We start from the raw sequence: 26,427 nt of genomic DNA, 5'->3' as shown, positions 1-26,427 counted from the left end.
CCTCTCTGTCTGCCAGGCTCACCTCTGCCCACAGCGTAGACATACGGCGGGGCAGCTCCACGGATCTGGAAGCACAGAGCCTCTGGATGGTCAGGAACTTTGATGATCCTGTACAAGGAGAAGCAGCCATAAGGGAAAGCAGTATTACACCCAATAGCCCAGAGGGCCACCCCAGGAGCCCCTGCCTCCCAGACTTCTGAGAAATCCGGCCCAAAGTAGTAGCAGCAGCAGCGCCAGACTTTCGGCTCCCAAAGATACAGACAGACCTCAATTAACCAGAGTCCACACCTCTGGGATCTTTAATTAGTCAGAACTGCCTGGCCTGGCCTTGGAGAGGCAATGCACGCACCGAAATCCCAGATCACCCTCCTACGCCGTCTCTGTCACTCTCCTGGTGAGAGGGGGCCTCTCGGTGGTCAAATTAGCATGGCAGGCGGCAAATGTTTTGCTCAACAATCACAAGTGGGAGGGTGAGAAGTGACCCAGAACATCTTGGTGCTGACTCTAGAAAAATGCCCACATGTGTCCACTAGAGAGCACAGCTTAAAAGGCCAGGTCTTGGCCATTCTGCAGGTGGAAGGCTAGAGCACAGCGAGCAGCACCCTCGCCCCCCAGGGCTGTGCAGTGGGCGACGTTAATCCAGTGGCTTCGATGCAGCTATCTGCTTCTGCATCCGCGGTGTGTCCCCCAGGGGGCCTCAGGGTCATCCTTCCATCCCCACCTGCCAGATAAAACCACCTAGGGAGCCTGTTCTCAAACCCCAGACATTTCTAGAACTTTAAGCAGGCACATTTCCTTGGGTGATTTCTGCCACTTTCACATACCAAACTATCAATCATCTTCCCTAAATCGGCCTGCCTTCTCCCTGAAAGAATCATATTTAAAACTTCCCATCACTCCCGTCAATAGCAAACTGGGAGCCTTTGCCTTAAATAGAAGAGAGAAATGAAAACCAAATGCACAATTTTTAAAATAGAAAATGCTTTTCCCTGCACCTATATCTGGCATCCAACCACCTCTCACCACCTGCACTGCTGCCATGCTGGGCTGGGCCAGGCCACCAGCCTCCTCACCACTCCCCTGCTTCTACCTTTGCCCCTGACAACCTAGTCTCCACCTGCAGCCAGAGGGATTCTTCTAGAACCTAGGTCACATCATGCCCTGCCTCTGCTCAGAACCCTCCAGTAGCTCCATGGTCCTGACCATGGCACGAGGACCTACAAGGCCTGGCCTCCACTGTCTCACTGACCTCATCACCCACTGCTTCCTCTCACTCACTCTGCTCCACCCCATCAGCTTCCTCCTTGTTCCTCAAAGATACGAGCCATGGTTCCACCCCCAGGACCTTTGCACTGGCTGTCTCCTCTGCCTGGAACCCTCTTCCTCCAGAAGTCCCCTCGACTCCCTCCCTTACCTCCTCCATCTTCACCTCAGCTCACAGTGGCATCTCTGACCACCATCCCTCCACACAGTCCATCTCCTTTCCCAGCTGTCTGGACTGGCCCGGGCTTACTACCACCTGGCTCACTATGTCTCTTGCTTCTCTGTTTTATTGTCTGTCTCCTGCTCTACCTTCCAACTAGACTGAGATCTATGAAGGGGAGAAATGTGTTCATCCAGACATGGCTGGATCCCCAGAGCCTGAAACACCACTCAGCACACAGTGGGCGCTCAACAAACATCTGTTGAATGAATCAAAGTAGCAGCATCGTGCCACGTGCCTGTAGAACGAGCCGCACCCACGGGGAACCGAGACAGCTCGGCCCCACCACCACCACCCCTGGCACTCCTCAGCCTGAGAGGAAGAGGGCCGGACACCCCATCACAGAAACACTCACTCTTTGGCCTTGGTGGCCACCAGGAGGCGCAGCGGGCGGCGGGAGCAGAAAGACTGGTTGAGGATGGACTCCACCTCAGAGAAGGGCCTCAGGAACACCAGATCCTCGTTGATGGAGTAGATCTTCCTCCCCACATGCAGGCCAGCCATCTTGGGGGGGTGGCGGGGGAGACATGCACACCAGATTACTAGCCTCCTTTCCTCCTCGGCAAGGAGCCCCAGCTGCGCTCAGGCAGCACACAGCCAGACCAGGGACCCAGCAGGCACGGAGGGAGCCCACCAGGGCAGCCCCGCTCCCCGCTCTAGGAAGCGGCCAAGTGGCTGCTGAGGCCCAGTTCCGGCCAATGAGCTCGGAAGGGAAGCCTACTGCAGGCACTAACAGGAAAGATGTCTTCCTTGAGGAGAAACTGCTGGGGCCTACCACTGCTTCCTGCCTGCCATGTGAGGAGACAAGGCAGCGAACCAGGACCCTGTGACCCTGACGGCTTGGCCAGGAAGGTCAGAGATGCTGACCCTGAGCCAAGACCCAGAGCCACCTTTTTCTAACCAGTTAGTCATGGCTCCAGCCACTGGGCGGAGAGCACAGGGCTACCTGCAGCCCAAAGCACTCCTAACCACCACAAGGACAGGAGAGGAGAGCCTGGGCGACGTGGCCGGTGCCTCCCCCACCCACCTCCGCACCCCCCGGGAGCAGCTGGGAGGACCAGGGCTGAGTCCCTGGCCTACCCAGACTCTATTCTCCCTCCTCTATGTGTCACATCCATGCCAGAGCCACCAACTTGTCCTATTCAAGCCACTGAACATTAATTTGCCCCCTCATCACAGCTGACTCAGGAAACAGCCGGACTCAGAAACATGCTCTTCTCCTGCACCTCCCCACAGGGCCCTGAGGGGAGCCGGGGCCACATACAGTCCCGAGCGGGGGGGCTCTATCGCAGCTCCCCGGAGACTGCCCTGGACTGAGTTTGCCCACATGGCAACGAGCAGGGAGGAGCCCCGAACACTGCAGGTGGCCCCTCTGAGAGGCCTCACCTCAGCCAGCGAGCCCCTCTGGACCGACTTCACCACCACAGCCTTGTTCTTCTCCTCGATGTCAAAGCCATAGTCGTCCTCCTGGGGCAGGATCTGAGGGCCCAAGGCAGGAGAGAGCCAGTGAGATGCTGAGGGGGGCCTGCAGCCAGCCCCAGCTGGGCCCCACGAGACCGTGACCCTGCCGGCTCTTCATGCCCCAGATCCACGAAAAGGGTGCACAGCAGGAGGAAATTAGATACGGAGATCACCCAGTACACAGCAGGTGCTCAATACATGCCTGTCAAGTGAAGACACACCACCTGGCTCGCACCTCAGCCTGGTGCTGATCACATACTTTTTACTTCTCACTGCCCGCCTCCCCTTTCTCCTCCCAACCCGAGCACCAAGTCTCCTCAGTTATACTACTGTCTCCTTATCTGCGGGCAAACTGTATGTGCTCAGCCAAAATTTGCTGACTTCATGGATAAGACAGATCCAAAGGCATCCAGCCACCAAGAACATAGGGACGGGAAAGCAGTATAGGGAGGAGCAGTCGCGGCCCGCAGCATGGTGGCAGGCAGGTTGGGAGGTCTGGGGGTTCTGTTGGGGGGAGGGGGGGAATGCATTTATTCATTCAACAAATATTTGGTGAACTGCTGCCTATTATATGAGCCAAAGGCTTTACTAGGCACTGTAAATAGTGTTGGACAAAACAGACAGTTCCTGCCTTGCTGTGGCCAACTGTCCAGTGGGGAAGACAGTCTACAAACAAATGAGCAAAGAAATACAGAATGTGATGTATATAGTCTGACTATAATAAAACACTTAAAAGGATAGATTGCAGAGTGGCAGGGGGGCCCAGAGGAGGAGTTATCTGAGCGGAGACCTGAATGAAGTGAGGAACAGGACTTTATGAAGAGTGGAAAGAGTGTCCCGGGCAGAGGGCACAAAGCATGTGCAAAGGCCCTGAGTCAGGCCCACAGTACTGGAGGATAAGAAAGGAGATCAGAGTGGCTGGGGTGGGGTGAGGGAGGGGAGAACACAGGAGATGAAGCTGCAGAGGCAGGGAGAGTCTTACAGACCATGATGAGAGACTGGATTTCATCCCATGTGTGATGGGGAGCATGGTGGGTTTCATAGCGGGAGAAATGTGAACCCCCGTATTTATGGGACCCCGGTGAGTACCACAGGACAGAAGTTAATGGTGCCATCTTCATATTAGTCAGACTTCAGCCCCACTCTGGCTATGGCAGGAGACCTAACGTGCTGAGCCTCCCTCTGGACTGCCTCCCATGGACCAGGCATGAAGATGAAGGCCGCTGGTCATCAGTGGGCAGAGAAACAGGATTTGGTGGGCCAGGCTGGAGAAAATCTGAACAGGCGGGTAAATGTTCTCCCCCAGCTGCAAGGATATTTACAGCAACTGCATGTGGACAGGGCACCAGCCCAGAAGACCTAAGGCTTCGGTATCTGGCGTAAGCCACATCGGGGGGGCCAACCTCTCTGCACGACGCTAAGCTAGGGTGTGGGGGACGAGGGGAGAAGCAAAGGAGAAGAAAGGGAGCCAGCAAGCCCAATCTCACAAGAAGGTGGTCTTGGCCAGCGAAGTATGGCCAGCCAGCACCTAGAATACCCATACTCGGGTGCTCAAAGTGGAGCCCAACTTCTTAGGATGTAATCAGAAGGTCACCCAGCTCCCAGCCTGCAGCTGGGTGTCGGGAGGCAGATGCACACTTCAGCCGCACTCCTACCAGCAGGCGCTTGGCCAGAATGTTCTCCACCAGCTTGAAGTCATTGCGGAGCTGTCTGTTCTTGGTGCTCGTTCCCTCCATCTCCTCGTCTGCGTGGAAGCGGAAGTACTGGGACTCATCCTTGAACTCACTCTTCTCCAGCACTGCAAACCCACAGATGCGCAGCACATGGTCAGGCTCCCAGGGGAAGGCTTCAGCGGCATTTGCCAACTGGCAACCACAGGCCAGAACCAAGCCCTAGACAAGCTTGCTTTGGCTAGCAGGGTGTTTTATTAAATGCAATCATGTGCCAATGCTAATGTATTAGAACGTTTCACATAGAAGTCTGGCTTTCTGACTTTTCTTGCAAAGTCTGAACTTGCCCCACCTGCTCTAAAGACATGCTACAGAGCCGGAACAAAAATAGTGAAGAATTGTGGCAAAGAACTCGTGGAAGAAAACAGAAATCACATGAAAGGACTGTGTGTTGATGGGGACTTAGGATCTGATAAATGATGATCACATGGAAGAAGGGAAAGACTCACTTTAGGGAAAAAAAATAATAATAAAACTGGCTCCCTACCTCAAACCATATTATCACAATAAGCTCCTAATGGATTAAAGACCTAAATACGAACAGGAAAACTAAAGCTCATCAAACATAATGCAAAATATCTTTGTCCTAGGGCAGAAAAAGATTTCAAACAAGACCCCCCCAGAAAGCAATCGGATAAAATTAACAATCAGAAACAGACCATGATGAGACTGGGACACTTTAGGCTGAAGATTAGCAAACTCAGACCCTATAAGCCAGATCTGGCCCACTACCTCTTTTTATAAATAAAGTTTTATTGGAACACAACCACATCATTTACTTATCGCCTGGGGCTGCTATCATGCCAGAGTGATAGAGCTGAATAACTGCAAAAGGCCGTATGGTCCACAAAGCCTAAAATATTTACTCTTTGGGCCTTTACAGGAAAAGTTTTCTGACCTCTGTTCTAGAAGGCAGGAAAATCAATACAAAATAACCAGTAACAACCAGCACGTGATCCGGTCCCTGTGGATTACAATCTAAGTATCTACCAGTGCCAGGCATGCTGTGGATGCAGGCGTAAGTTCAAGTTCGTTTACTCCTCGGACAAAGAAGAATTTGCTGCACCCCATTTACAGGTGGGGAGGCTAAGGCCCAGAGACGCTAAATAAACTGCCCAAGGTCACAGAGCGGACAGGCTCCTCCTTTTCACCATGCTGCCCAATGGCCTGTGAGATGGGGGCAGGGTGAATTATAGAAAGGGGGAAATCCAGGCTCGGTTTTGGGAAGGCAGTTGTCTGAAGTCAGTGGGCCCTTGAAAGAAGGAAAGTCAGCTACCTGAGGCTGGAGATGTCCCCACCCTCCCTGAAGACAGGGGCTGTCTACCAATTTGGGGACTACATGAAAAGCAGCAGGAGGTCATCTCTTCCTTCTCCTTCTTTCCTAGGACATCGAGCTGTTTGTGTCTTCTTCCGGCCACCTCTATTACCTCTTTGGAGAAAATAGACACACAAATTGCTGCTTTGCCCAGAGCCGGGGAGCCAGGCCCCGGGGGCCGTATGGCTTCACCTCCACTGTAAACAGGAGGCTGAAAGACTCTGGGAGTGGGAGGAGGAAGCACAATGTTGTGTCTTGGCTGAAATGTTTGGGGAAACAGCTGGAATCCCAGAGTCCAGGACCACAGCCAGGTGAGGTCCCACCACTCACTGATGCAGGTTTCGCTCAAGGCCACTGGCCAGGTTCAAACCCCTGCTCAGCCCCTGCCCAAGCCCAACTTCATGTCCTCTTAGCCTCTCTGAGCCTTAGTTTCCCTGTGTGTGCCTAAAGGACACCTCAGGGCCCTGGAGCTCGGGCCAGACGCCACGGGAGGCGCCACATGGGCCCCACCTCCACCCTCCACTCTGCACCCTAACCTGCACTTTGCAGCAGCCACAACCCTGGGATTTGGCCCTTTCCTATTTTAGCTTATTTCTGAGTTCGTGGCAGGGACCAGGGGAGCAGGGGCCACGCCCTGCAATTTCTCTCCCTGAGGGCCCCAGGGTGTGGGCACTGCCAGAGAGTCACCCCCCACAGAATGTCCTGAGCCAGCCGCCTTCCCAGAATAGCAGCTGGGGGGGGAACCCCTAATTACTCTCACCCACAAATGAGAGGTTCTGCCCAGCTGATTGGCGGGAAGAAGGGAGCTGTCAGAGGGCTGTGCAGGGAACGGAGCGGCTTCTGGGAATGAGGGACTCTGGTGAGAGGCACTGATGGACGGGAATGACCCTGGCTGGGCCTGCTTGTCCATCGCAGCTGGTGAAACGGGCAGCTAGCAGCGTGTCCCAACCCCTAACCCCACAGAGCCACGGGCAGGCTGAGCTCAGAGGAAGGGATGACAAGGCCACTAGTGGGAAGATGAGGAAACTGAGGCCCAGAAAGGGCCACAGGCCTACTGGGAGTCATCCGGGTCGGGGCTAGAACAAGCCCTGCCGGCTACAAGGCAGCAGATGTGCCTGATGACCTGTCCTCTCACTGGCACGCCTCTCATCCTGTCAAAGGGATGACAAACCCAGCAGCTAGACCAGGGGTGGAAAATTATGGCCCACTGTCTGCTTTTCTAAATAAAGTTTTATTGGCACAGAGCCACACCCACTTAAACTACTGCCTAAAGCTGCTTTAATGCTACAATGGCAGACTTGAGCTGTAACAGACTCTGTGACCTACAAAGCCTAAGACATTTACTCTCTGGCCCTTTGCAGGGAGAGTTTGCCGACTTCTGAGTTAAGAGCACAAAGCAGAAGCTGGGAGGAGGAATGGCCAAAAGACCCTCCAGAGTCTCATCTGTCCTCTGCCCCCACCAGGGCCCAAGCCACATCAACCCTGCCCTGGCTTCTCTCCTTCCATGCTCGCCCCCACAGACATTCTCCACAGGCCTCCTCTGCTCAGAACCCTGCCAGGATTCCCACCGCACTAGAGTCCCAGCCAAAGTCCTCCTCACGGGCCCATACTGTTCTGAAACAACTGACTCCATTGGCCGATACACACATGCTAGGCTGTGAGCTCTCGAGAAGGAGGGGACTCTCACCTGCCCTCGTTCACCGCTCTGTCCCCGGAGCCTAGCACGGTGCCTACACCGAGAAAGCACAGGCTGGATAAGAACAGCGTGAACAAAGACACAGGGAAGTGTGGGAACAGTCTAACGGAGAGAAGGGCTCCGTGAACAACAGTGAATGTGAGCTAAGCAGAGAGCGATGAAGGAGAGGACCTGTAAGGCCGGGGTGTTTGGGGAGCCTTGGGAGTTGTGAACCAAACAGAAACATGGAATAAGTCAGGGGTGTGAGGCAGGCAGGGCACCCAGGCCAGGGGAACTGCAAGAGCCCAGGCCGTGCAGTGTTCTAGAAGTAGAAGAAAGGCTCCTTGGTGGGAGCTAAGTCTACCTGTCCTACTGAAAGGGCAGGAGACTCAGACTCGGGGCTCCCCCAGGGCCAGCGAGCAGGAAGGTTCTCCCAGAGAGCAGTGCCCTGAAGACAGTGCCCTCAGAGTTCACTGGCTGAGCATGTGGCCGGGGAGCTGGCCTGCCTGGGCTCAAATCCCAGCTCCTACTTGCTGTGTAACCTTGAGCAGGTTTCTTAACTATCTGGGCTTCCATTTCCTCATTTATAAATAGGGGTGATATTAATACCAACATCAAAGGATCATTTCAGGATTAAACTAATGAATACATGGGGAGAGCTCAGAAGGAGGCCAGGCACACAGTGTATTAGCTTCTGTTTTAATTTGAAATGGTCACAGTGGAACCAGTGTCTCCCTCCTTCTCCCCGCCTTTCCTTCTCAGTATCATCTCAAGACTGCCCACCTCTCTACCCCTCTTCTGTGCTCCTCTTCTGGGAAGAAGAGTGACTTATCTAAGGGGTCAGGCCGGGTGAAGGGGTGCCAACGTCCCTGCCTGGCTCCCTTCCTCTCTCACTTACAACCTGCCTGTCCTCAGTCCCCCCAACCATTGGCAATCCAAGGCCCGCAGCCCTGGCACCTAGCCTGGGGCTCACGCATGGGCATGCTGAGCAGCCTCCAGCCCACCATTTGCTCTCTCTGGACTTCAAATCCCCCTCCATAAAAATGCCCCAGGGTCCCTACTAGCTTTTCTGTTCTGGAGCAGACCCACTAGGAGGCTGGGCCAAAGGTAAGGAGCAGATTACCGTGGTGCATGAAGCCATTGTTGCACAGGCCTACGCCAAGCGCCACTGCCTCCTCCCGTGTCTGGCAGTCACCCTGGAATGGAACAAGAAGGGGACGGTGTTAGGTGAACTGACACAAGGGGCTGAGCAACAAGCCCTCTGTCACCCCTAGAAGTGGACGCTCCACAGGGGCAGGGATCTGTGTCTGTCTTATGGACTATAGCATTGACCAAACAGGTTTGTGGCTATTATTAATAAACCCCAAAGAAGAAAATTAGTAGTAGTTGGGATAAACACATTGCCTATCGTGCCATGAACACCACAAAGAAGAAATGGAGACTTTACGTGGCAAATATTGTTGGATGCCTAGCAACAACCCTTTCCCCAATACCACACTAGGAATGAGACGATCACTGTTGAAGACGGCAATGCATCCATCTAGAGGATCATAAAACCCAGCTCCCTTGCAGCTGGAGATATAATGAGATATAAGCAATGAGATATAAACAGAAATCACTGGTACGGAGCTCTGGAAAACCTAAGTCCCTGGTCCTTCCTTTTTTTTCCTCCTCCTTGGAACAAAGACGTGATAGCTGGAGCTCCTGCAGTCATCCTAACCACAATATGACCTGGGATCAAAACGTGCAGAGCAGGAAGAGAGTGTGTGGCCCAAAGGCCCCATGAGGCTGCCCTAGCAACTCTCAACCACCCAACTCTAGGCTTCTCTCAGACCAAAGGAAAATAAACCCCTAATTTGTACCAGCCTCTATTGCTGGGATCTTTGATAACTAACAATGAATTCCAAATCCTACCTAACCTAGCAGTAGCCAGTCACACCTAAGAACACCAGGATTCTGGAAAATACCTTTCTCCCTGATAAAAGGGAAAAGCAGTACCACAATTCCCTATCAGGGACAAAGTCACATGAGGAAGTGAGATGTGTAGGGCTAACAGGCTACCCAGTGACCAAGGTCACAGGCAGAGTGAAGGATGGAAGGTTCTTGACATGTGACGTGACTGGTACATGGCACAATTATTTGCTTGGGCCACTGTTCAGTTGGGTTTTCTGTTCTTACAAAAGAACACACTCCTAACTGGTACAATTGAAATCTGGTTCGTCTCAGGGCTTCCCCAAGGAAGTGACATCCAACCCAAAAGTGAAATACGAACAGTCATGGCCTATTGGGCCTGCCTTTGGGGCCGCCTCTCCCATGTGGAACATCATCTTGGTAGGACAGCCCCTTAAAGTATTCACCACCATCCTCCCCCCACCACCACCCCAGGCCAGGTTGAAGACACATGATCCGTGCAAAGCTACAGTGATGCCCCAGGAATAAGACCTGTAGGTGGAGGAACCCAAGGACAGGAACAGGTGGTGTGGTTCTCCCGGAGAGCAATGCCCTGAAGACAGTGCCCTCAGCTCCTGCTCCCAAGAAGCTGGGCATTTCTGGATGCCAGTTCTTCCTAAGGCTGGCTCCTGGGTCTCCCCCTGACTCTGTGGGTGCTCTTTAGCCTTCTAATGAGCCATCTTTTTCCTCCCTCTCTCCACCCTTTCCAAGTTAACTAGCATCTGGTTCTGGTTCTTGCAAACCCAACAATCTCAGTTCATCAGGGAAATCATGTGAGTTGTGTGGCGGTTGAGGGTGGAGGATGGGGGGGGCGCTGCTGGGTGGCAGGTAGAGAAAACAGCATGGACAAAGGTCCAGGGGTGGGATGAAGCCTGCAGCACAAAAAGCAGCCTGGCCAACAGGGAGGGGGTGAGTGAGGTCAGCTCCAACAGGATAAGGAGTTTGACCTGTTGTATTTATTTCCTGTGGAACACCAAATGCTTAGAACTCAGCCTGGCATACAGGAGGTGCTTAGTAAATATTTGGTGATTGAATAAAGGTGTTGTCAGCAGGGGCCAAATCATGCAGGGGCTGTGGCCAGGTCGGTGAGCTGCAACTACCTTCAGATGGCCACAGGGCCCGACAACCTCTCATTTAAAGGACTCCCAAACTGAGAAGCTGTTTCGAGAGGCACTCGCCTTGACTGTCCCCCATCCCCGCTGCCAGCAGCCGAGGGGCTGGGGTGGGGCGGGGAATTTCCTAGCTAAAGGAGAAACAAATGCCAGGGACTGGAGGACTCAACCTGCCAAAGCTGCAGCTCAGACTCAGAGCATGGGGCCCGGGGGAACCACTGGCCTCAGGATTTGACGCATTGGCCAACTGGAGGAAGACAAATCTCTCCTGGGGGACCCCAGGCCAGCGGCTGGAGGGCTGTGTGTGCCGAGCCCTGCCAGGGGAGGTGGCGATCCATGGGAGGCTGCATCCGGAACAGCCACCCCCAGCTGTGGGAGGGCCAGTAGGGGAGAAGCTGGGGCCCAGGTGGCGAGCAGACCCCACTGCAGCCTGGGAGGCCCTGGCAGGCGTCTGGAGTCCACCTGGCTCTCCGAGGCACTCACATTCTCCAAGGCACTCACATTCTGGGCTCCCAGCCCAGTCCTGTCCCCTTTCCACAGGGCCCTGGGGTGACCCACAGGGAGGTTCCTAAAGTTAGAGCAACAGCAGGATTCTCAGGTTAACCGTGGATTAACACCGACCTCGGACACCTGAAAAGTAAGGCCCCTACCCCACATCCCACCAAGTTGTGGGAAAACCTCAAATCACTGTTTTCTCCCCTCCCAGAGGAAGACACACATAGCCCCGTGCCACTGCACTGTCATGCTCCCCTCGTCTCCCCTTCCCGCCCACCAGCCTCTGTTGGGGTTCCAGCCACGCTGGCCTCCTCGCCAGTCCTTTCACAAACTACACATGCCCCCGCTTCAGGGCCTTTGTACTAGCAATTTCCTCCCCATGGAATGCCCTTGCCCTGGCTTTTGAGGTCGCAGTGTCCGGGTCAATGCCCCACAGGACACCCCAGCCCCCACCACCAGCCCATGACACTCTCATGACCCTGTACGATACCAGTGCTGCACCTGTCACAGTCCGAAACAGACTCATCCCTTCAGGGCACTGCTCTCGGGAGAATCAGCACCAACTGTTCCTGGTCCTTGGGTTCCTCCAGATAAGTAAATACGGTCTAAGGTCTGTCTCTCGCCAGAACATCAGCTGCACGTGGGCAGCAGCGGTGGCCGTCAAGGTTACCCGCCTCCCCACGGCATCTAGCACTCAGTGGACCACCAAACATTACTACCGGGAACCACCTGGGATGCAGGTGGCAGAGGCAGAGCTGGGCCGGGCGACGGAACACCCTGGGGGGTAACGTACACGGGGCCCCAGGAGGCTCCCTGCCCATGAACTGGGAAGCCCCGGGACATTGTCCACCGATGCCTCTCGCTGACCCGCAGCGTGCCAGGCACCACACGATCTCACTCGGTCTTGGTCAACCCAGAGGTAATCACGCTGACCCCATTTAACAGATGAAGAGACTGGGGCCCAGACGGGCTTGCACTTGCCTTGGGTTACACTGGGAGAAAGGAATCCCTTCAGAGCCAGACCCTCCCCTCACCTACCACGATGGGGACACTGAGGCTCTAAGAGGACAAGTCAGTCACCCAGGGTTGCGGCCAGGGCGCATGTCCCCATGTCTCCTTCATCGGTGCCTGGAGCCACCAGCAGGGCCCCTTTCCCCTCCAAGCCGACGACCCTGCCACCATCAGCGCCCACCATCTGCTTCCTCGTAGAGGTCGGCACAGCTCCCAGGCCCTTTTCTTTTCTGCCCACCAGCACCGGAGCCCGCACGCCTGTGCCCTCCAGCACCTGGCTCCTGGCCTGTTCCTGTCCCTGCTGCCCGCCCCCCTGCCCTCCACCCGACAGCCACCCCTGGGGCATCCTGGAGCCCAGGCAGCGAATCAGAAACTGTGCAGCAGAGAGGTATAGCGAGCAAACTCTGGAGCCGGTGTCCCCAGGTCCCCGTCCCTGCAGGGCCCTGGCTGTGACCCCTCTGACCTTCCCTTCCTCGTCTGTCATTTCTTATTCCCAGATTTGCCCTTGATCTTCCAAGGCCTCTGCCCCCCGAGTGGTGCTCCCTGCTCAGACCCCATGGTGGAGGCCGCCATCCAGACGGGGCTAGTGCCACCACTGTCATTATCTACATCTACTGAGGCATCATGACAGCCCCCCACACGCATCCTACAGGAGTGCCACAGGCGTGTGTGTCTTGCCTCAGTTTCCTTGTCAGTAAAATGGGAATACCTATGTTTTCCTCAGGTTGTTGTGAGGAGTAAATCTCGTGCAGAGATGAGCGGAACTGACAGATCACAGCTTGTCTATGGAAGGGCTAATCACCCCCTTACCCTCAGAGTTAAAAGAACCCTGACTTGTCCAAGCAGTGGGGAGGGGCCCCTTCCCCAGCCTCAAACAATGATTTCCAAGGAATTCTAAGCCACTCTCCTCAATCCCTGTCCTCGTCCCCCAGAGAGTGGTTTAGGGGTACATGTGGGACCCACCTGGCCAGTGAGACTTAAGGGGAAGACCAGTGGGGAAAGGTGAGGTCTGGAGGGGAAGTTTCCTCCTCCAAATAAACAGACTGAGAGAGCTCTCTCCAACTGCCCCTGCTGCCTGCCACATCTACATAGATGTGATGCCTGGAGCCGTGGCAGCCATCTTACAACCATAGGGCAAACGGCAAGAAGATAGCAAATCAGAAAGATGGGAAGAGCCTGGGTGTAAACGGCACTGATGAGCTCTAGGACCATGAACTGGGGATGCCTAGTTATGTGAGAGAAAAATGTCTTCACTGTGTATGTCAGATTTTCTATCATATGCAGCCAAAAGCACTTCTAGTTGATCCAGTGGGTTTTGATGAACATTTTGTTTCAAGGAGCAGAATGATCTAGAAGTTCAAACTGAAGATGTGTTCAAACCAAAATTACCCACCCACCCCCACCCCGCCAGGCTACACAACTGTAGGTTTCCTTCTCAAATTCCCTGCTAAGGTACAAGGTGGCAACAACTCTTGAAATCAAGGCTCAGCATAACCCGTCCTCAAAGACATCCTCACCACCAACCTCTCCCCGACAGTGACCCACACACACATCCTGCTGCCCCTTTCCCAGAGCCATGTGCCAGCTGTGTTCCAGTCAATCTCTTGGAAGTCATCCTCCTGCATCAGCTCCAATTAGCTTCCCTGTGTCCTCAGCCCAGGCCAAGCCATGGGAAGTCTGCTGAAGTAGACAGGACCACTTACAGTTAGCTGCCACCTTCATCCTACCACCCTTCTCCAGCCTCCACTTGCCATGCTGGGGGGACAGGGGCTGGTCCCCAGGACCAACTGACATGACTCAGGCTGCTCCAGGGGTCCTTCAGCCAGGACCACAGCTTCTCTGGCAGCACCGGCCATGAGGAGGTCCTCCCCATGCCTGACACCAATCACCACACAGAAGGCAACACTGGCGTTGCTTAGCTGGTGGACCTCCTTGCCAGCGTGCTCCGGAAGGCAGTCCTGTGCCTCCCCAGCTCAGCCTCCGCCGAGGACCTTGGGGTCTTGGAGATCCCTCTCTGTCTCTCCCTTCCCACACCCCACCCACCCCCATCAGCAAACTTTGTTAGGTCTACCCCCAAAAACTCCAGAATCTGACCATGTCTCCCACCTTCCCCGTGGTCACCCAGTTCCCAGGAACCCTGTTTCCCTGTCTGATGTTCTGAAGCCGCCTCCTCCCCAGGTTCCCTTCTGGCAGCCTCGCCCCCCTACAGCAGAATCTCATCCCACCGAAGTCACTGCTGTCCCTTCTGTGCTCAGAGCCCTGAAGTGGCCTGAACTCTCCCCAGAGCCCACAGGATGCCATGAGACTGGCCACAGGCCAGCTTTCCCCAGCATGCCTACCTCCTGTTCACGCCTCCCACAGACATACCAGGCTCACCCCAGAGAAGGCTGCACACCCAGCTGTCCCCGGGCTCACTCCCCACCTTTCTTGGGTCTCTGCTAAAATGTTCCTACTCAATATAGCCTTCTCAGACCCCTCCAAAAACTGGACCAGCCCCACCCATGTGAAGGGTAAATGCCCCCCTGTGGCTCCCACACACCCTACCCCACGCACCATGCTGGCACCCAGCATCAGCAAACATATGGTGCATTTTACTCCTTGTTCTTATCAACTGCCTCCCCCAGCCCTCACCAGAATTCAGGACCCATGAGGGCAGGGACTGTTATCCAGTTCACTGCTCTGTCCCCGAACCTAAAGCAGTGGCCCGGTAAGCAGGAGGTGCTCAAGGAGAGAAAGGGATGAGCTAATGAGCCCTCTTGTAGGATTTCTCTACACCCTCTCCTGCCTTCTCATTTTAAATACTGCTAAAGTGACAAGGAACAGAGTGTCTGTGGGGCAGAGGCCACCTGAGTGCCAGGCATGCCAATCCTGCCCCGTCCTCCACCCACCCACTAGGAAGTCCAGCGGGCACCCCAAAGACAGTGCCTTCCCTCACCAGAGGAGAACTCTGGACTTTCCCAGGCATCCAGGGGTTCCTCCCCTGTCTTTGCATCACTGTAAAGGGTATTTCCAGCCACCCAGCGCACCAAAGCCCCAGGATGCATCCTTGCTTCCCATCCCCACCTCCCCCAGCAGTGCATCCTGTATTATCTCTCAGACTTGCTGACTTCTCACCATCTCGGGGACGCACCTCACTACCAACTCAGGCCTGGGATTCACCACTTAAGGCAAAGTCCACATCATGTTTTGAAACCAACACGCAGCTGTGGGCACCAGGGGCACTCGGGAAACATGAGGCCACAGAAGGGCCAAGGTGGGGAAAGACAACCGTTTCAGAGACCCCAAACCCAGCCAGGTCTGGGCCCCAAGCAGAACCTAACCATCATCCCCTGTCACCCTCACCTGTGGCAGCACACTCAGGAGGCGGGACTCCATGGATCCAACCCCCAACCCCACCCCACCCCCACTCCCCAGCTGGTTGTTTCCTGTTCATATTGTTCCTGCACCCCCAAAACCCCTCTGCTATTTTTTAAGTCTTTTTAAATTTATTCATGAGAGACACAGAGAGAGGCAGACATAGGCAGAGGGAGAAGCAGGCTCCCTGCGGGGAGGCTGATGCGGGACTCGATCCTTGGACCCCGGGATCATGCCCTGAGCCAAAGGCAGATGCTCAACCACTGAGCCACCCAGGCTGAAATTTCTTCAGCCTTCCATACCACACAGAATTTGGAGCCACCTTGAATCCTTTGTGCAGGAGATGAGGAATTATAATAATCGTTGTATTTACTGAGCAATTACTCTGTGCCAGGTGCCCTTCTAAGCACTTTACATGATTAACTCCTTGAATCCTCAAAATAATCTAACGGGGAGGGTATCGTTTTTAGTTTCATTTTACAGGTGTGGAACGTGAGGTACCGAGAAGCCAAGAGGCTTGTCCAAGGCCACGCAGCAAGGAAGATGCAGAGCGGGGATCTGAGCCAGGTCAGCCTGGCTATAAATAAAAGCACGTGCTCAGAGTTGGTTTGATGGGATCCTAAGGGGAAGGCGATGTTACACTGTGGTTAGGTGCTCTGGGCTTTCCAGGTGTCCAAAACTGAATTCAAATCCAGGGGTGTTTCAAGACCTCCTGAGGTCTTAGAATCCCATGCTACAGCAAACATATTAAAATAACACCCACATCCTACATTAAAATAACACCCACATCCTACATTAAATAATGCTATTTTGGCTTGAAATTTTTTTTCAAGGATTTTTCTAAACCTGCTTTTTAAGTTATCTGGCGCCAAGAAACATTTACTTTACAGATTGGCTACGATTTCCAGGCAATCATCAGGAATTGTGTGACATGAGAAAATCCCGCCAGCAAATTGTTTTCAAATGGAACGAGGTTTTTATGAATGCTAAATTTAACAATTAAGGAGGCTGACATAAAGCTGCGCTCTGTAAACGTTTAAACATTTATCCATTTTGATTTCACAGTTGTCTCCTCATCTTTGGAGCCAATACGTTTTTTTTTTTACAGACTATGAATGAACATTCTTGCAAGCTCCCTGAAAAGTTCGCAGAACCGAGGTACAAGTGGGGGAGACAGGCCCGTGCCAATGAGCTGTGCTGCCACAAGGCTGTGTACCCTTGAGCCAAGCGCTCGGCCTCTCTGGGTCCCAGTTCCCCTGTCTCTAAATGGGTTGGAGGACTCCACGAGAGTGGAGTAAGTGTCCCGTGAGCAGAGGCCATAAAGCACAGGAGGCAGGCAGACAGAAGTATCTGCAGCATCTCAACAGAGCAAACACCTCTGGCAAGTTGCAATAAAACTGACGCGTGGACTTTCCAAGCCTCTGCCCAACCCTTGCCCCCTGGAAATTTATGTGAAAGGAATAACGTGGCAAGCTCCACATGGAGGCTCTGGTCTGGTGCTTCAGCCTGAGATCAACTTGTCCCAGCTCCCCCAGGACTGCTCCAGTTGTAACTGAAAGTCTCAAAGTGGCAGCAACTCCAGCGCCCATTAAGTAGATAGCTAATAGATAGCAAATATGAAATAACAGATAAATAAAATGCGGTTGATCCATACAGTGGAATATTATCCAGCCTTGCAAAAGGAAGGAAATCCTGACCCAGCCTGAGAACACTAGGCTGAGTGCAATCAGCCAGCCGCAGAAGGACAAAGGCTGTATGATCAGGCTGTATGATCCTGCTTACACAGGGCACCCAGGGCAGCCAAACTCCTAGAGGCAGAAAGCACAAGTGAGGCTGGGGAAGGGGCAATGAGGTGGGGGGCTGCTGTTTACTGGGGACAGAGTTTCAGCTCTGCAAGATGAAAAGCACTCTGGAGAAGGCGGGTGGGCATGGCTGCACAGCGCTGTGAGTGGACTTCATGCCACGACCTTCCCACTAGAAAATAGTTAAGGCAGTAAGCGTTCTGTGTATTTTACTGGGAGCAGAAACTCATGAACAGATTGTTTAAAGCCTCGAAGGCCCACATCCCGGTTAGCTCCTCAGTCCTGGGCAGAGGGAGAAGCCGCTCACACAGCCGGAGGGAGTTCTCACCTGAGCCAACAGCCAGTCCACCAGCTTGCTCCCGGGCAGCACCGACTTGTAGGTCTTCAAGTGGTAATCGCGGTCTCTATGGGGAGAAGTGCATGTGAGCCCATCAGGGAGAACACAGGTGGGGAGCAGATTCCCAATTTGACCCCGCACCCCACCAGCACCTGCTCCGATCTGTGCAGCATCTAAATTCCCACCAAGTCCTGGTACAAAGGGCCGCGTTAACCTCACAGTCAGACTGCAACAACTTCTCAGGCTGTGAAGTTGGCAAGTACGAATTTATGTGGCCAGCCATGCCGAGGCTGATAAAGTCTGGCCAGGGGTGCTTCAGGCCATGCACACAGTGAGGGCTGGCCCTGCCACTTTCCTCTCCCGGGGCCAAGCAGGAAGCCTTTCTCATGAGGGCCAAGGCTGGACCTTGGAGGCAGAGGCAGGTCTACAGATGTAATTGGTTCCCGGGGGCCCAACCCCCAACAAGGCCAGCAACAGCTGGAATCTTCTCCGCTCCTCTACGAGTGGACAGGAGCCGTCAGGACAGGGGACAGAGGAATGTGCAGCTGGGTAAGGATTAGGTCACCCTCTCCATCCCTTTATCCATAACCACAAGCTTCACAATAAAGAAAATAATCACTGGCGTTTCCACAGCCCTCACTATGTGCCATGGGTATTCATGGCTACTGCCCTGGACAGCACAGACCCAGAGCATGGCTACCAGCATGGAAGGGGCTACAGGACAGCACTGCTCTAACGTGCCGGTCAAGGGTCTGGGGACACAGCAGTTAGCAAACTCCCTGCCCTTGGTGAGTTTACAATCCAGTGGAGAAGAAAGATAGCACATCAAGAAACAATACATAAGTAAGATGTCAACTAGTAACAAGTTTCAAGAAGAAAAGCAAAGTGAGGTAAGGAGGATAGTGCGTACCAGACTGTGATGCTTTAGAACGGTGGGCAGGGGAGGCCACTCTGATTCGGAGATGTTTGAAGGAAGTAAGGGAATAAATACACAGATAGGTAAGGGAAGAGCACTCCAAGCAGTGGGAAGAGCAAGTGCAAAGGCCCTGAGGTGGATCTTATTATTATCCTCATTCCACAAAGGAAAAAATTTGAGGCACCAGGAGGCTAAGTGACTTTGCCCCAAGTCACACAGCTGGTAACCAGCAGCTGAGACTCAAACCGGCTCCTGCAGACATCCTTCACCACCACCCTGCAGCCTTTCCTGCAGACTGACTCAATTAACCCAGAGGACAAACAGGGAAGATGCAATTATGAGCCCCATCTGATGGAGGAGACTAAGGCTCAGCCGCAGGCCACACAGTTGAAAAGAGGCAGAAGTGAACTGGAGCTCAGAGAAGGTAACTTACTTGATCACGGGGGTGTAGAGGCTGTGGAGGCGGCAGTAAAGCCTCACACCCTGAAAGAGACAAAGGGGGAGTCTTGATATCAGGCCACATGCTTCAGGGGCCTCCAAATCCGGGCTGCTGGGAGAGATGGTTCCCAGGATCGAGCGGCAGCTGGGGGTGGGGGAAGAGTACAGGCCACCGGGGCATAGGCCGGCTCTGCCATGACCATGGGGTCCGGGTCATGGGGCCGGGTGACATCCCTACCTTGGACATGATGTCCTCCAGCTCACTCCGGGCCTTGTAGGTGCCGTCATCATAACGGAAGCGGTACATCACCTGCTCGTTCTTGAACTGGTGCTTGTCAGAGACTGGAGGGACCCAAGGGGCCAGTGAGGCTGGGCCCAGCACCTGCCCCCGCCCGTCATCACCCTGCACTCGGCCAGGCTCTGTGTCACGCACAATTTCCCTGAAGCCCTGCCCTTGCTCCTCTGTGGAAACCAGGTCCCCCTGCTCCATCTGGGGCCCTGCTGAGCTATCCTGCTTGGGGCTGGGGCACCTGCAGGTTCACGAGAGGCCCAGAAATGCCCTGACCCAGCCTGCACTGGAACCCATCGGGCCGGCACCTCCTTGGTGCTCAATCACCAAAGCATGTATTGGGACCGTGGGTGCTGGGGTGTGAGAGCACGCAATCAGGATTTATGACACCCGAGGGCCTTGGGTCACCCCTGGCGTTTCTTTCTGTCACTCTGTGGATCCATTAGCAGATCCTGGAGGCTCTTCTTTCAAAACACTAACAGTGTGACTCCACACTCCACCCTGTTCCAAGCCACCACCCTCTCTCATCTAGAACATCGCAGCCCCTCACTGGACACCTGCTGCCATCCCCGCAAAACCCATCCACTGTCCACATGGTGGCCAGAGGGAACCTGCTCAAGTCTGAGTCTCAGCAGGGCTTCCCTCCACTCAGAACTCAGCAGCAGCTTCCTAGGTCACTCCGAGTAAAAGCCGAAGCCCCCACGATCCCTCACGAGGTCTCGGACCTCATCTCCCTAAACACTGGCCCCCAGCCCCATGCCTGCCAACTGCACCCGCACCCGCTCCCATGGCAGCACTGGCCACCGTGCAGCTCCCTGGACCCACTGCCTCTCCTCTCCTAGGGGCTCTGCACCAGCTGCTCCCTCAGCCTAGAACCCCAACGGTACCCGGCCCCTTGCTCTCTTGGGGTACCTTCTCAGGGAGGCCTTCAATGCGAAACTGAACACCACCCCCTTGCTTCCTCCCCGCCACCCCAGCACTGATCACCATCCGGATTCACAGAGTTTACTTCTGTTATTACCTTCCCCCTCCGACTAGAACATCGGCACCATGAAGATAAGACTTTTCATCCATCCTGTTCACGGCTATGTGGCACATGACAGGCACTCAATAAATATTCACTAAGTGACAGAAATATAAATGGCTCTGACCCTTTTTTGAGGGGACTTTTCAAGGTGTCCCTGCATTGCTGGTGTTGCAGGTGAGTGCAGGGCTTCCCAGCCCGGTGAGCAGATTCATAAGGGCATCCACATCCCAAGGTTCCCTGTGCCCAGGGAACACTAATGCTTCTGTGCTAGTGGACATGCTCATGGAAGCACAGCACTGCTGAGGTCTGACCTGTGCCCACCCGCAGCCAGCCCCCCACGTCCCCCACCCTCGGGCCTGCCCAGGCCCAGCCCCAACTCACCATGGTGGATTATACCGTTCTCCAGCAGGGCCTGACCCAGGTTGACTCCTTCTTCGGTCTTGCTGATTTCACCAATTTCCAGAAGCCAGGCAACAAACTCACTGCCAGGAAGATAAGATGCCGTTGAGAGACCCTCCCCAGTCTTGGGAACACAGGGACCAGCACTAAACTGGCCTGGCCCCACCTTCTCCTGGGAAGGACAGCTAGAACATCCCACAAGAGAGCAAACTTTGGGAGCCCATAGCCCTGGGTATTATACTGAGGCCTTGTGCTTTTCCCAGGACCAAAGGCAGAGGGGTGGGTGTGACCAGGCCCTGACTCGGGTGCAATGGATGGCTGCATGGACAGATGGATGGATGGGCCGTTGGATGGGATGGAGGCAAGGATGGGTGGATGGATGGATGGGAGAGAGGGTCGGAGAGGAGGATGGATGGATGGATGGATGGATGGATGGATGGATGGATGGGAGAGAAAGATGGATGGATGGACGGATGGGTAGAGGGGTGGGTGGATGGGAAGGAGGGAAGGATGGATGGATGGGTGAGTGGATGTGAAAGAGAGAGGAAGAGGAAGGATGGATGGGTGGATAGGAGGGAAGTATTGGTGGATGGGTGGATGGATGAGAGGGAGAGAAGGAGGTGGGTAGATGGATGGATGGGAGAGAAAGATGGGTGGATGGATAGATGGGAGGGAGTGAGGGAAGGATGGATGGATGGGTGAGTGGATGTGAGAGAGAAGGAGAGAGGAAGAAAGGATGGATGGATGAGGGAGGGAGGGAGAGAGAGAAGGAGGATGGATGGGAGAGAAAGATGGGTGGATGGATAGATGGGTGGATGGGTGGGTGGATGGGAGGGAGGGAAGGATGGATGGATGAATGGACAGATGGACACAGGAGTGGGGAGGGAAATGAATAGAACGTTGAGTAGATGAATGGATGACCTGACAGAAGACTAGTGGGCAGGTGGGTGGACGGCAGCATGGGAGAAATGGGTGGACACTAAGTGGAGAGAGACCTGGGCAGATGGGTGGGGGAACAGATGATCAATAAGCAGAGGAACGAAGAAATAAACAAGCAGGAAGAAATAAGAGTCCCGAAGGAAGACTGTGGAGAGTCAGGAGAGCTCATGGTAATCAGATTGTGTCATTCTCCTAGTCAAACTCTCCAGTGGGCCTCCCGCTTGATCTCAGAAAGATTGACACTCTGCCCACACGATGACCGTTACCCACATGAACCGCTGTCCTCAGAGATCTCATCTCCTACACCTTTCACTTACTATGTTTCAGCCACAACCACCATCTTCTGCTTCTTAAGAAAGATCAAACTCCTAGCAACCTCAGGGCCTTTGCACTTGCTGTTCTCTCTGCCTGGTAACGCTCTACCCCAGCTCTTCATATTTTCCTTCTCAACAAAACAGCTCCCTACACAATCCTCACATCTTCTGGTTTTACTTCCTTTTTAGCATGTATCTTTGTCTGGAATTGTAGTGTTACAGATTTCTATATGTGTTTATCAGCCGTCTGCTCCATCAGAAAGTAATCTCTATCCACAATTGACAGGGATTTTTTTTTTTTACATTTGAGAGAGACAGAGACAGACAGCGATAAAGAGAGAGAGACAGCACAAGCTGGGGAGGAGAGAGAGCAGTAGACCCCCTGCCCCACTGAGCAGGGAGCCCAATGTGGGGCTCGATCCCAGGATCACAACCTGAGCCGAAGGCAGATGCTCAGTCGACTGCGCCTCCCAGGTGCTCCTGGCAGGGATTTCCGTCAGCCTTATTCCCAGCCCTACCCCGCCCCCCCACCCCGCACCTCTAGAGGAGGGTCTAAAGCACAGCAGAGCTCAATCATCATTTCTTGAACGCATGAAGGTATGAACCATCAAACAAGGTGAAATTTTCTAGGGTCGACAGGAAGGTCTCTGGGAGAAAGAAGGGCTCATGAGCCTAAGGAAATCCAACGTGACTACCCAGTGGGGTAGAGGCTCAGCCCGACCCCAGGTCCCTGCTCTTGGCGGCACACTCAGGTTCAGTGCAGAGCTCAGCCCACTCAAAGTCAGTAAGAAAAGGGAGAACCGGCAACAGGGCTGTTTCCACCGAGGCAATCTGTGTTCAATGAAAGCAGGTGGCAGCTGGCCAAAGCACAGAGCTCTCCTGCTTATCGAAACCAGCTGTCCCGCCTCCAATTACAGGGCCAGAGGGGGCAGGACTATTTTTAGCTTCTCAGTGTTTGGCTGCTTGTGTGTAGGTAGTGGTGTGTGCAGAGGCATTCACAGAGCCCCGGGTGCAAGCCAAGGGGAAGGGGGGTGCACAGAAGAAATGGATCTATTTTGTGGGGTGAGAGCCCTGGGTGGGAAAGAGGTTTTTCTAGGTCCACCACCCTCAGTTTCATTCTAAAAGTCCCAAAAATCAGAGACGGAGAAAGCTGCCAGCAGCTAAGGGAGGCAAACAGATGTTGAGTGCCCACTCTCGGAAGCTGGAGACTCGGCATCCGGCTGCCCACCAGCTGTCCCATCGGGGGCCGTCTCTGGCACCCATCAGATGCCCTGTGGCTAGATGGGGGGCAGGAAGTGTCCTAGGGTCTTCTGCTAGCGCGGAGGAAGGCAGCCCAGGGAACAGCAACTGTGACCCATGTTTCTGCCCCAAGTTGAGGCTTACCCCTTTCAGAGCATCAAGGAAGGTTCACAGCTTGCTGGGCGAATTTGGGCAAGACATTGTTCCTCTCTGGGCCTCAGCAGGGGCTATCTGGCAAGCGGTTCACTCTGGAACCTTCTGGATTTAGCTGATCAACTTTCACATCAAATGAAATCTCAAGCTGGGACCCAGCTTGAAACCCAGTGTGCAAAACCAGATAAAACTCATCTCTAACGTAGGGACCTTGAGTTCTTGTAAATGACCATAAGCGGCCAAGTTGGAGGTGCCTGGGTGGCTCAGTCGGCTAAGCATCCATATGGCTCTTTATTTTCAGCTCAGGACATGATCTCAGGATTGTGAGATCAAGCCCTGCATGGGGATCTGCACTGGGCATGGAACCTACTTAAGTCTCAGTGTCTGTCTGTCTCTCTCTCTCTCTAAAAAAAAAAAAGAAGAAGAAGAAGAAGAGGAAGAGGAGGAGGAGGAGGAGGAGGAGGAGGAGGCGGTGACCAGGTTGAGGCAATGCTGAACGAGCCAGTGCTGGCGCTCCTGAAGACACCAGCTACCCCTCCATACAGCTGACTGTGGCCACAAGGGAAGACTAAAGCATCTTACTTTCCAAGAGAAGCCAGGAATTCAGCATTTCCTGTGAAATCTCCCAACTGTTAAATGTTGATATATAATCCAAAATTTCCTGAAAGCACCATGCAGCCCACATAAAACACATGCGTGAACTGCTCTAGGTCGTGGGGCACCATTTGCCTCCACTGAGGTGCAAGGAAGGGTGTTCTAGGCAGAGGGATCAGCACATACAAAGGCCCTGAGTTGAGATGTACAGTTAGGAAACCAGCAATCTGCCAGTTGCTGGAAGTCCAGCCTCTCAGAAAGCTGTAGCTTGGAGCACTGAGCTGGGCACATAGAGATGCAGGTCAGCTGAGGCTGGTGGGGAGTCTGGAGTCCAGACAACGGGGCGCTAGCTGAGTCTACATGCACCCAGCTTCAGCCCTTTTTCCTTTCTGCCCCCAGAATCACTGCCACATATCAAGCCCAATAATAGGCACAGGGGATACACAGGTATGTCTTTGCGATCTCCCTAGGACAGTCCCCTGAGCTGAGGCCCAGTGTGCCACTCAGCACCCAGAAGAGCAGTCCCCTTGTTCTCACCTGTCTCCTCCATGAGGGTAGGACTGGGGGGTCCATACTCGTCCCTATAACTCCACTGCCTGAAGCTGCTTCCTGAAGAATTCCTGGAGGAGCTTCCTGCAGCAATGTCTGACAAATCATTTCTGATCAACTCATACCCACAGGTATCCTGCACCTGTGCAGGCAGGTGGGCAAGACAGTGAGGCCTCTTCCACCTCAGAGCTTCTATCCCAGCAGACATCAGTCAATGAATGACATCTAACCTCTGGCAAGGGGGGATCCAAAAGCATTCTCCCTCCAGGAAGCCTTCCCTGACTGCCCCATGCCAGACACACCATTACACTTGTGCCCTGAGTTCTCCAAGCTCTGACAGTGCCTTCATCCAGAGCCTGTGGAATGAGCTCATCAAGAATCAAACCTGAGCCCCCTCTCCCCTTACCTGACCAATATGGCCCCTGCCAAACCATGCAGCCTCATCTCCCACTCCTTGGCCACTTTCTCGCTCTAACCACACTGGCCTGGCTGTTCCTCAGTTACTTACTCAAGGCTCGTTGCAGCCTTTGGGGCTTTTGCACCTGCTGTTCCCTCTGCCAGGAATGCTGTTCCCCCCAGATCTTCTCATGACTGGCTCTTGGTGATCATCTAGAGCTTGGTTAAAATGTCACCTCCTCTGAGAGGCTCTTCCCGACAACCCTTGCTGAAATGGTACCCCATTTCCTCACCTCCCTGAAATCAGCCTACTCCTTTCTTACAACATCAACCAACTCACTGAAATCTCCTCTTTACTGGTGTTGGTCTACTTGTGTATTTTCTGATCCCCCACTAGACAATCATCTCCATGAGGGCAGGGGTCCATCTGTCCTGTCCCCTGCTGGCACGTAATGGCTGAGTAAACAGTTAATGAATGGCATGAATGAACTGATTCAGTCTGCCCAACCGATCTGAGGCTCCCAGAGGACAGACGCCCTTGTTTTTTTACATTTGAGACAGATGCCTCCGCACACATATACAAATGTTATTCCTTGATTTTCTTCATGAGTTCTGTCTCCGAGCAGGGCAGAAACCGGCCACCCCAATACACATTTCCATCACCTGGCCAGCACTGTGTGGGGCATGTCACATGCCTTTTCTCACTGCAGCCTCTGACAATCCGGTGAGGCATATTTTATTATTTCTCATTAAGTGATCATTTACTGAAGCTCAGAGAGGTTAAGAAACTTGCCCACAGTCACAGAGCTAGAAGGAGGGGGAAGCAGGGTTTGCATCCAAGTTGGACTCAAAAGCCCACCCCTCAAAAGTTATGAGGGCAAATCAGACATGTTTTGTATTCATGGATTCCCCCTCTAGTAGCACAGATGGACAGGGAGAAAGTAACTATCAAGGAAAAATTAAATGTGCAGAACAGAGATATAAATAGATACATGTAGCCGAGTGTGGTGGGAGAGAGTCCTGGATTCAAATCCCAGCCCCCGACTTGTGGCCGCATGACCTGGTGCAGGCCCTCTTCCCTCTCTGTGCCTCAACTCTCTTACTCTTAAAATGGGGATAATGGCAGTGACCTGCCTCACCATGTTGCATGGGGGTTAAATGGCATGGCCACATGCCAGTGCCTGCAGCAGAGGAAAGTTTGGTAATTATGTCTTGGTAGCTACAGGTTCCTTCCACCCGAAGGACCACGTTTGCTCCAGCAGGAGAAGACTCAGGAGCTGAGCCCTGGGGGGGAGGAGGAAGGTCATGAGCCCGGGCCAGGCCGAGAGCAGAGCTCTGTGTGGAGAAGAGCTTTGTTAGAAGACTCTTCTGCAGGAAGTCTGGTCCTTAAGGCCCCGGTGATTATAAAACAAGCTTCAATCCTGGCCCTGTTTCAAATGGGCGGTAAAA

The 26,427-nt window shown here is 53.8% G+C and overlaps 1 protein-coding gene across 1 annotated transcript in view; it reads right to left on the bottom strand.

Moving 5' to 3' along the window:
• PREX1 (phosphatidylinositol-3,4,5-trisphosphate dependent Rac exchange factor 1) overlaps positions 1–26,427 on the bottom strand; it is a 178,370-nt gene that overhangs the window by 28,465 nt on the left and 123,478 nt on the right. Inside the window, exons 11-19 of the mRNA XM_055303508.1 lie at positions 20,777–20,877; positions 19,318–19,421; positions 19,075–19,124; positions 17,717–17,792; positions 8,788–8,860; positions 4,600–4,742; positions 2,870–2,962; positions 1,839–1,987; positions 23–108 (exon numbers count right to left, since the gene is read on the bottom strand). Of these exons, the coding sequence (XP_055159483.1) occupies positions 23–108; positions 1,839–1,987; positions 2,870–2,962; positions 4,600–4,742; positions 8,788–8,860; positions 17,717–17,792; positions 19,075–19,124; positions 19,318–19,421; positions 20,777–20,877 (875 nt within the window). The remainder of the gene's footprint in view (positions 1–22; positions 109–1,838; positions 1,988–2,869; positions 2,963–4,599; positions 4,743–8,787; positions 8,861–17,716; positions 17,793–19,074; positions 19,125–19,317; positions 19,422–20,776; positions 20,878–26,427) is intronic.

Source organism: Nyctereutes procyonoides, unplaced genomic scaffold, assembly GCF_905146905.1.
Source record: "Nyctereutes procyonoides isolate TBG_1078 unplaced genomic scaffold, NYPRO_anot_genome, whole genome shotgun sequence".
NCBI lineage: Eukaryota > Metazoa > Chordata > Mammalia > Carnivora > Canidae > Nyctereutes > Nyctereutes procyonoides.
Note: the sequence above shows the minus strand (reverse complement) of the source record. Positions and strands in the feature narration are given on the sequence as shown.